The 10,998-nt window shown below is 35.0% G+C and overlaps 1 protein-coding gene and 1 pseudogene across 1 annotated transcript; both read left to right on the forward strand.

Annotated features, from left to right (window-relative positions):
- On the forward strand, positions 898-3,185 carry LOC104770804 (annotated as a pseudogene).
- Positions 8,369-10,998, forward strand: LOC109131103. The gene has a single exon (XM_019241605.1). The coding sequence runs from the start codon at positions 8,838-8,840 to the stop codon at positions 10,683-10,685; it is 1,848 nt and encodes a 615-aa protein (XP_019097150.1). The 5' UTR covers positions 8,369-8,837; the 3' UTR covers positions 10,686-10,998.

The following is a 10,998-nucleotide window of genomic DNA, read 5'->3' on the forward strand; positions in this document are numbered from 1 at the left end:
TTGAAACTTTTTAAAGTTTTAATTTGATCAAATAAAAAACCGGATCAAACCGAATAAAACTTTTAAACTTGGACGCATGATAAATCAAGTTTTCCTGCCCATTCGTTGTTGGAAGCATATCAATCTTATTTATACTGGTTCTGAACCATTGTCTAAAAATTTTCTACCCGATGTGGGATATTGTACATAGTTCTTTTATTTCTATAAATTTTTAAATTCTCCTTTCTAAAAAATTTTAGAAAATTAAAAAATGTTAATGAATGACATGTCAAATCATGATAGATTGTTTAAAATAATTCTTAATATAAAAAATTCTGGAAATTGTATAAAATGTTAATGAGTGACGTGTCGAATCCTGATAGCTTGTTTTAAATCCTATGTGGACAGCCTTAGGAGCTTATAGCTCCTACTTTTATTTAGTATAATTTTTTTGAAACTTTTTAAAGTTTTAATTTGATCAAATAAAAAACCGGATCAAACCGAATAAAACTTTTAAACTTGGACGCATGATAAATCAAGTTTTCCTGCCCATTCGTTGTTGGAAGCATATCAATCTTATTTATACTGGTTCTGAACCATTGTCTAAAAATTTTCTACCCGATGTGGGATATTGTACATAGTTCTTTTATTTCTATAAATTTTAAAATTTTCTTTTCTCTAAAAATTTCTGGAAAATTAAAAAATGTTAATGAATGACCTGTCAAATCATGAGAAGTTGTTTAAAATAATTCTTAATATAAAAATTCTGGAAATTGTATAAAATGTTAATGAGTGACGTGTCGAATCCTGATAGCTTGTTTTAAATCCTACGTGGACAGCCTTAAGAGCTTGCTTTTATTTAGTATAATTATTGTTGGTCCTATTTTTCTTGCATTCGTCAAAGAAAATGGTTAATTGATGGAAGAAGAAGACGATGTTATTGTGAAAGAGGGGCTAATGGCTTCTCAAAGAGAGATCTTCAGCATTTCTGGTCCAATCCATTTAACTTCCATTGATTGGTATTATATTTTCTATTTTCATCTCTTTCATTTCCAACCACATAATCATCTTCTACAACAAACTCACCATCACTAATTAGCTTTTTTTGCTAATTCAATGGTTTAGCCATAGTCAACTCTATTATAATTCTCTAATTGTTCATCTCTTCTAGAACAAGTTGTATTAAAATATAACATTCAAACACAATAAGTCAACGTGGATATTTTTTATAGGAATAATTCTTACCATAGAACCTCGGTGGCATCATGTTTGGTACAAGCAGTGTACACACTGGAACGAGACAGACAACAAAACAGGATTGGTCTAAAGTCACAAGCCAACCACTGGTGGGAGTTTTTCAACTTCACTTTAGCCGAAACCCTAATCGACGACTCAGATGGATCCATATACGGCGCCGTTTTCGAATACAAACACTTCTTCTCTTACAATTACCATAACACCCATCATTCGAAACCACCTCCTCGTCACGTGATCGCGTTCCGTGGCACGATCATGAAACGGCACTCTCGGTCACGCGACCTTAAGCTCGACCTACGCTGCGTCCGGGACTGCCTCCAAGACAGCACTAGGTTCGTGCATGCGATTCAGGTGATTCAAAGTGCGGTGGCTAAAACTGGTAATGCAGCCGTGTGGCTAGCCGGACATTCTCTTGGAGCAGCCGTGGCGTTGCTTGCCGGGAAGATCATGACTAGGTCTGGTTTCCCTCTTAAGAGTTACTTATTTAATCCTCCGTTCTCGTCTATTCCGATTGAGAAGCTAATGAAGAGTGAGAAGCTTAAACATGGAGTTCGATTCGCCGGAAGTCTTGTCAAAGCCGGAGTAGCAATCCCCGTCAAAGGTCGCCACCATAACAAGGTAACGTATATTTTTCTTTTTAATAGTTTCACAAAGATTTTATTTCGTAAAAATCTATTAACTAAGATTTCTAAACAATATTTTTGGTTCTAGATAAGATTATTAGTTCTAGACTCATATTAAAAACTTTTTGCTATAATATCCATCATACATGTCTGCTTTTTTGGTATGATGTTTTTGGTAAAAAATCTGGAAAATATATAATTAACTTTTAGATTTTGTATCTAAAAAAATATATTTAATAGTGGATCTACAAAAAAAGAAAAGAAAATCAATTCAACTAACAGTAAAAATTACAGTAGAAATTATATATGATCACATTTTTTAGTAAATTTAAATTGGTATAAAATTTCGAATATAAACATAAAATGAAGCAAAATAAATTTCCAAAGCATCGTGCATAATTAAAAATTACAAAAAAAAAAATACAAAAACGACACATTGGGGGGTGATCATATATAATTTAAACTTGACATTTTAAGTGATTTGTGTGAAATTTACAAATTCTATGTTATTCAATCATGGATTTTAAAAAGTCTATTAAAATTCACTGTTATTGAACTGATGATTTAAAAAACTACTTTAAAATCCATTAAAATCCCTTGTTATTGAACTGATGATTTAAAAATCTACTTTAAAATCCACTGTTATTCAAAACAGTTTTGTGGATTAGGATTTTCATAATTTTTAGGATTCTGGAGGATTTGTTTAGTTAAAAATACAGAAATCCAAATCTCATGGTTTTAGGTGGGATTTTGAAAGAATTTTACAGAAAATCATATGAACTTCCCTAAAATCTATCAAAATTCTAAATTTCCTAAATCCCATCAAATTCTCCAAAATCATGGTTTGAATACACCCCCCTTAAAATGAAATGAAAAGAGTAATTGTTTCTCTACTTTATCTTTTGAGGTTCCAATCTCTATCAATATATAATTAATGATGTGTATTATTTACAGGGTCAAGAAGATGATTCGTGTATGAAGTTAGCATCATGGATACCATATTTGTAATTGTATGTGAACCCGTCAGGTCCAATATGCTCAGAATACATTGGTTACTTCAAGCATAGAAACAAAATGTTTGAGATTGGAGCCGGTAAAATCGAAAGAATAGCTACGAGGAACTCACTTAGGAATCTGTTGTCAGGCGGAGGAGGAGGAGGAGGAGGTTCGTCTTCGGATTCTCGTTCATCAGAGCCTCTTCATCTTTTACCATCGGCGTATATGACTATAAACACTAGCCACTCGCCTAATTTTAAGAGAGCTCATGGGATTCATCAATGGTGGGATCCTATGTTTAATGGTGAATATGTTTTGCATCAGTTTTAATCACTGACTTCTACAAATGCTTTTGTAACCAGACTATATAAATTTATTAATAGTTGTATGTTTGTCGAATCAAGTATTTTACCGCGTCAATAATAGTCTCGATGATGATCAATCATGCGAGTATGCAACTATTAACATATTTAGATTTCCCTGATTGCCTTCGTACAGAACAGAGATTTCAGAATCATGAACGTTCCATAACTCAAAGAGACTTAGGATACTATATAGTAACCAAATCATCATATTCATTACCAAACCCCCTGTTTCCAAAAGCTAAGGATTAGATTAGTTCAAAGACAGTGACACTTATTATTGTTATGGACACTGGATATACACCTGTTGAACAATCACAAACATAGATTTGAGCAAAGGAGCGATAGAGATAATTTCAGTTCCACTAATACTGGTCGAGCCGGTTGTCCATAATGGCAGAGACAGTGCTTTTTGAGAGAGAGCTCAACAGGAATAAAGGGTGAAATCCCAGGAATCAACCCTTATCTTCTCCCGTGAGCTTTTTGAAAAGACCAAGTTCCTGCACGGATTCAGGAACTCTGGAACAGAAAGGCCTTGTAACTCACATCTTGCCGAGCAATATTTTCCAAGTATTCATATTGAAGCTAAAACAATCCCAAAACCACCTAGGATTAGGCTCTCATTCAAATCGTGGAAGCTGAAAAGTATCTTTCTACTCGCATCAATTGCAACGAACCTGAATAAGAACATTGATCACAAGGATTAGACATGGAACAGCAATAACTTAATTGATATCCCAAGGGGAATTCATAATTCAGTAATTCAAGAACATCAATCACCATTTTCTAATTCACAAGAGATTATCACAGATGTCAAATATTCAGATCAAACACAAAAACATTTATCAAAAAAACACTAAAAAAACGCCAACCTCTTTGAATGGATGATGATTTGTGATGATGAACATACCTCAAAGTTTGATCTAAGCGAACTATATAAACTCTAAAACCTTACATTCTCATCTATAAATAAAACCTACATGTCTGAGATCGGTGCACGCGAAATCGAAAGAACCGGTGCAAAAAAATCAATTAGGAGTCTATTGGTCGGAAGAATTAGAGAAAATCATGAACGTGAGATTTGTCAACGGAACCTCTTCACCTTCTTCCATCAGCAAATATGACTGTAAACAGTAACAAACCGACTAAGTCTACGACAGCTCATGGGCTTCACCAATGGTGGGAGTGAGACTCGACCTTGCTTGCAAATTGGGAAAGCTGCTGCATAAGGCCCTTACCCTGAAGGCAAGTTGGAGCAATTAACCCTACAATAAATTAACATTAACAGTGAGAGTCACCGGTCACATAATGGCTTTACGCCTTCTATATCTTGTTCAGGTAATCTTTTAGTTCCAAACCCTTAATTTATACCCCTTTTCCATTTCTTCTACTTTTTTTTTTCTTGTATTTCATGTAATGGCTTTACGCCTTCTCTCTTTCCCAATTTTTAGATTCATTTAATGTAATTGTTGATGATTATTTTCTTAAAACTACTTTAAATTTTATATTAAGTGTTGTCTGGTTAAAGTAATAAGTAATCAATTAAAGGTTTAATTAGCTAAATAACTAATTCTATAACCAAATTAATAAACTTCCATGTGATTCTAAGAGCATATGAATTTCATTGGGTTTCTTCAATATAATATTTTCTTAATTTTGATTATTTATTAATTTTAAATCAATAAAAATTTTAAACCAATCAAATATAGACACATCGTAAACAGTATCTTAAACTGTGAGAAAAGTCTCTCAATTTCTTTCCTATTTTTTTTATTATATTTAATATTTTTTATCATGGAAACCCTATCAAGAGTAATAGATGATCTAAAAAATAGGCTGCATATAAAAATATCATGTTTTAAAATATACATTTTCTCTGTTTTATAATATATGATGTTTCAGATATTTTGTTTTGTTTTAACTTTCAGGCAATTTTTAGATTAATTTCATATTTTCCTATTATTTATTTTATGTAGTTTTGTTTATGATTGGTTAAATTTTTTAAAAGTAGACATTTCTTATTATGCGTGTTTTTAGCTAAAATATGTAATATTTTGAAACTGATGAAATATTCCTTGTATGATTTTCTTTCTTTGAGAATTTGGTGTACAAACAAATTTGGTAACGCAATTAGGAATATAGCTATGTAATGTTGAAAACAAAAGCAAATGATGATTTGGACTAGTCTTCGGACTAACTATAAATCCTCGTCACGTCGATGGCATCTTACAAGTGTGTTATTACTACGTACTAACTAGCAAGAGTCATGGCCATAGGAAAGAGAGAGTTAGGAAGAAATTTATATCTTCACTTGTGGATATTACTACGTACTTCCCAAAAATATGTCTCTATTATTCGACATACGGACCCTCCTAGTAAATATGCATGCACTGCCAAACCGGACCTTTTGTTGCAATTTTGAATTATTTCTAACGATAATCTATATATCCTTCTACAAAAAAAGCACGACCATATATTTATAGAGTTTCGTTTCTTTTATCTATCTACCCATTCGAACATATATATATANTATATATATATATATATATATATATATATATATATATATTCCCCCTTTTGTACGTAATCGGGTTTTCTGTAGTCGAATTCATTGCCCACTTGGGAGTAATATATATAGAATTAAGAAATATAACACAAACCAACTCATATATATGATCCTAACCTATAAATTAAGAAATGTAACACAAACCAACTCATATATATGATCCCAACCTATAAATTACAAAATATAACACAAACCAACTCATATATATGATCCCATAAAATGGGACGTGGACATCTCTCGTCTTTAGTTTGTATCGTGTAACATCCGCAAACCGGAATCCCGGTTTAGGGGATGCATCGGTCAATGCAACGTCGGTTTTGTGCGGTTCGTCTTAAGTTAAACGCTGCGTTTTTGGGTTAGGAAAAACCCTTAAGTCGAGTTTTGTCGTCATTAGACGAGTTTGGCCGTTTTTGAGAGAAAAGAAAAGAGAGAAAAAGCTCTTGAGTGTTCTTGCAGATTTTGAGAGATTTGAGTTTGTTCCTGTACAGATCTGTAGTTGGGATCGTTGTAGGAGCTTCCTAGGAGCGTTGTTTTGCTTGTTTAAGGTTCAAAATCTTCTTGGCAAAGGTGAGTGCATGACCATGGCTTATCTAAGGTTGAGATTTCTCTGATCTGCTTGTTTATGTGTTGTTTGGCTTGTTAGAACGTTATTTGAGGCTTTGTGAAGCTTTCTTGTGGTTTGGGATCAAGTTTGATGGTTGTAGGAACGAAAACCCGGCGAGAAGCTTTGGGGAAAAACGATGCTCGGCATGTGCATCGGTCGATGCAATGCGAGGACGGCGCGATTTGACCTAGGAGCGTCGGTCAATGCCATGTGGAGGCGTCGGTCGATGCAACTAGGGTTTTTCGTGAAATGTCGAGCATGCGTCTGTTGATGCAATGTGAGTGTCGGTCGATGCAAGTGAACCTTGCATCGGTCAATGCAAATCAAACGTCGATCGATGCAACCCCTTATGGCGTCGGTCGATGCAAGGTTGGTGTCGGTCGATGCAGTTCCTGGTTTGTTTGTTGGTTGTTGTTTGATGGTTAGAGTATCTCAATCGCTTGTGTGTATAGCCTAGTAGATGGAAGGATTGCCTCACTGAGTGTTTATCAAATACTCATCCATCTCAATTTGTGTTTGTGGTGAAGATAAAGGCAAAGTGTGATCGTGGAATCAAGGCAATGAAGAGGAGGATGTTCGAGTGGCTCGCTTGGTTGCTTTCTGGCTTCTGTTAGGTTGCTAGAGTTGAGTCCGAGAGTGTTGCTTAGGATTGCTGGTTATATGTTTTATGTTGATTGGATTATTGGTTTATTTATTATGAATTAATATTGGTTATTAGTTTAATGATATTATTTATTTTCGTTCTTGGTTTGATTGTGGTTAGGTGGCTAGTGGGTACGGGACCACTAGTCTGGTTTACTATTATTATTATATTTATTATTTATTATTTAAAAAAATGGGTCAGATCGTTTCAGTTTGGTATCAGAGTCCTTACGGTTTTAAGTTTAGGTTCACACTACAAGAAATATGCGTATTATTAGCACACGAAAAACGCTATAATATCGTTTTGATAGCGATTTCGTAAACGCTGTCTTTGCTGGTGCCATCTTAGAGGGGACACATACAATAGCGTTTTTTCTCTATGCTATTAATTGTCTCTTTATAATAGCGTTATTTTATCGCTAGATTAAGATTATTAGTAACGTTTTTTATTTGCCATAATATAACTAATAGTAGCGAAATATTTGTATTATAGTTTTATCAACTGTAGCTATATATTATTGCTATAATATATTTTTCAAGCAGCTTGATTATGCTCAACATCTATGATTTATAAATTATATATATATATATATATATATATATATATATACAACTTTTGCAAAAAAATCAATATATAAGAAAAACTTTATAACAGCCCCAATATACAATACATATCATCTTAAACATTTCAACAACAATACACTACATACATTTACAAGTCTCAAACCAAGTCTTAATCTAACATTACAAGTGCCACAATCAACAAAAACATAAACCTAGAGGCTCTTCTATACCTTCAATAACTCCTCAAGGAAGCGAAGATGATGTTTCCAAAACTTAGCTTGCTCATGCTTCATGTTCTTCAGGTCCAAATTTAGCTCACTCCTAACAGACATAAAGAGAAAAAGAAAATGATGAAACTAACCTTTGTGGATGATCCTTTTTAGTAACTAGAAACAGAAATCAGAAGCTAACCTTTGTGGAAAACACACATTCATGAGATTTATTAAGGATTATATTTGTAGCATGGTCAAAACCTTTAAGAGAAAATAACATACCACAATGTTGCGTCCATCATTTGTCATCACCGAAATAATCTCTGCAACACCAACCAAAAGATAAGATTTTAAGACAATTCATGCAGACATACATGAGATAAGACAAAACATCAAGTTACGTTATATATATGGAACTAAAATTTGGCTGTAAAAAGGATCCATAACCTTCTTTATAGCTAAATATTGTCTAGCATTGCTGCATTGGATCTCCCTGTTCTTATGGAATTGAAACTGGTAAGAAGCGTATCAATGGTCTTCTCCATCTTTGATTTCTGGATTACACCAAAAAGCAAAAACCAGAATCATATCCAAAGAGATTCCTCGGCTCCACTACTATGATACAGGAAATGAGATGAATGGCTCATGTGGAAGAAAGGGTGACACGTGGAGTTTAGTGGTTGGTGGAAGTGAGAAAAAATACGTGGAGCAAAGTGATCAGAGCAAGCAGGCTTTAAGAGGGAACTATTCATCATCATCTTCATTATGCAAAAATGTGAAACTTGAAAAACTTGTAAAACTCTAAAAATAGTTATGTTAGTTTGCTAGGTTTCTCTCATCTTGAGAGCTAGCGTTTGATCAATTCTGTGTTTCATGAACATTGATTTGATGGTTACGGTTACAAATTGTTGATTGTGAAGTTTTCTTTATCAAAGGTATCAGAGCTGTGTCATCCTCGGAATATATGGAGGAAACGCGAGCTGAGACGAAGGTGAATGAAGCTATGGATCGTGAAAAGTCATTGGTGTTGCGATGCTCAAAATGCTTCGATTACACATCGGCGAAGGGGATAGTGAAGAATTGGTGAACATTGAGGTTGATGTTGAGAAAGAATCGTTCTCAGATTCTGTAATTGCTTCACAGTTTCCAGAGGTTCAAGTGACTCCACAACAAGAGTTGGTTCAAGACACAGTTTCGATTGTGGATATTGATACTGAGCCGGAGACAAAATCGACTGAGCACATGTCTCCAGTAGCGATCTCGGAGGAAGAACTAATTCCACCATCTCAGGTATCAATTTCTACATTGGAACCTAGCCTTCAATTAAATGCATCAACGGTTGTTTGTGAGGATTCCCAATCTGTTTTTGGCTGTGCTGGTTTGTTTAATCATCAAGAAACGATACTAAAAGCTTCATATGCCAAAACAAGGGATATGTTAATTCAGAAATCAACAAGTATCACAGACAATCAGGTTACACACCAACTGTTTGGTAAAAGGTCTCAGGCTAAAGAAAGACTGAAAGTGAAGAAAAAGAGAAAAGGCTTGAAGTCTTGGAGGTTTAAATATAAACAAGGGAGTGAGAGACTGTGGAGGTTACACAATAGGGTGTTCTCCTTCTTAAGTTTGTGTGACAATATGATTGATAGGCTTGGAACAACAAGGAGGAGAAAGTTGTTTGGTGGACTTGATGACAGAATATTTGGAACAATTGTTATTGGAGAAGCTCATAAAGCACCACTAAACAGAGCACAGTTTATGCAGCCTTTTGCGATCGTGGAACCTTTCAAGATAACCTGGGCTGTGCAGAGGATTGGAGAAAGAGAGACTGATGAGAAGCGTAACAGAAAACTTGTGAGCTTCTTTGTTGTTGGAGCAGTTCCTGAAGCATCATTGATCGTCAAGACGTTTCGACATAAGGAAAAAATGGGAACAAAGAAGACAACAAGACGGGTTAAATCTTGGATGTTCAAATTCAGAAAAAAGAAGAGTGGTGCAGGTCATGGAAAACAATCTGTGTATGATTGGATAATACTGGTGATGGAGCAGCTGATGCAAACGGGTTTGATCATTCAAGAACTCATGGGAGAAAATGTGCTACAACGGAGGAGACATAAGACCTGGTCCATGCTCCTTAGGGATTGTTTCAAGGAAGATGATCTTGTGTATCATGAACCACTTCCAATTTGGGCACTTATCAGATTCAAGTTCTGGAAGTTCAAATTCTTGAACAGGAATTTGCAGAAACCCAGTTTACCAACAGAGAAGGATATGGACAACCAAGATGAGATGTTCATTGTGATGAGTGTATTATTGCTGTTGAATGGAAATGAACGTTCATTCCGTGATAAGGTATTGATCCAACAGCTGGAATGGGGAGATTGTGCAGAGGATTGGACTCAAGAAGTGTCTGTTGTCATCTGTTTTATCTTGAGGAGACATTTACACTTGAGTTTTGATTGTGTAGAACATGTTTTAGCTAGACGAAAGAGGAATCATGGTCTTTCTCTTGGATTACAGACAAGATGTTTCACACATTATGCAGCAACCTGGGCTGTACAGAAGATTGTGGGAAAAGTGGCTCCTAATGTTGAGAGGTTCCAAATCAAACACAAATGGCGATTTAAACTCTTGCCATCGATCAAGTACAAAGCATCACTCAAGAAGGGACTGTTTCTGAATTCTTTTGGTATGGTGGTTCTCTTAGATAGAGTGCAGGGTCCTACTGCTCACAGTCAAGCTAGAGACACACCGCTAATAAAACAGTTCCTACTTAATGATGAGAGCTTCAAAATAAAGCACAAATGGAGTCAACAATGGCGATTTCCTTGCAACTTAGTTAGTTTCTTCTCTACAAACCTTGAGGTCAAGGTTTCTTGAAAGGGGGAGATTTGATACAGGAAATGAGATGAATGGCTCATGTGGAAGAAAGGGTGACACGTGGAGTTTAGTTGTTGGTGGAAGTGAGAAAAAATACGTGGAGCGAAGTGATCAGAGCAAGCAGGCTTTAAGAGGGAACTATTCATCATCATCTTCATTATGCAAAAATGTGAAACTTGAAAAACTTGTAAAACTCTAAAAATAGTTATGTTAGTTTGCTAGGTTTCTCTCATCTTGAGAGCTAGCGTTTGATCAATTATGTGTTTCATGAACATTGATTTGATGGTTACGGTTACAAATTGTTGATTGTGAA

This window comes from Camelina sativa, chromosome 20 (assembly GCF_000633955.1).
Source record: "Camelina sativa cultivar DH55 chromosome 20, Cs, whole genome shotgun sequence".
Classification (NCBI taxonomy): domain Eukaryota; kingdom Viridiplantae; phylum Streptophyta; class Magnoliopsida; order Brassicales; family Brassicaceae; genus Camelina; species Camelina sativa.

Excerpts from the sequence above, each read along its gene's own strand:
- LOC109131103 (XM_019241605.1), top strand. The coding sequence starts at position 8,838 with ATGCTCAAAATGCTTCGATTACACATCGGCGAAGGGGATAGTGAAGAA.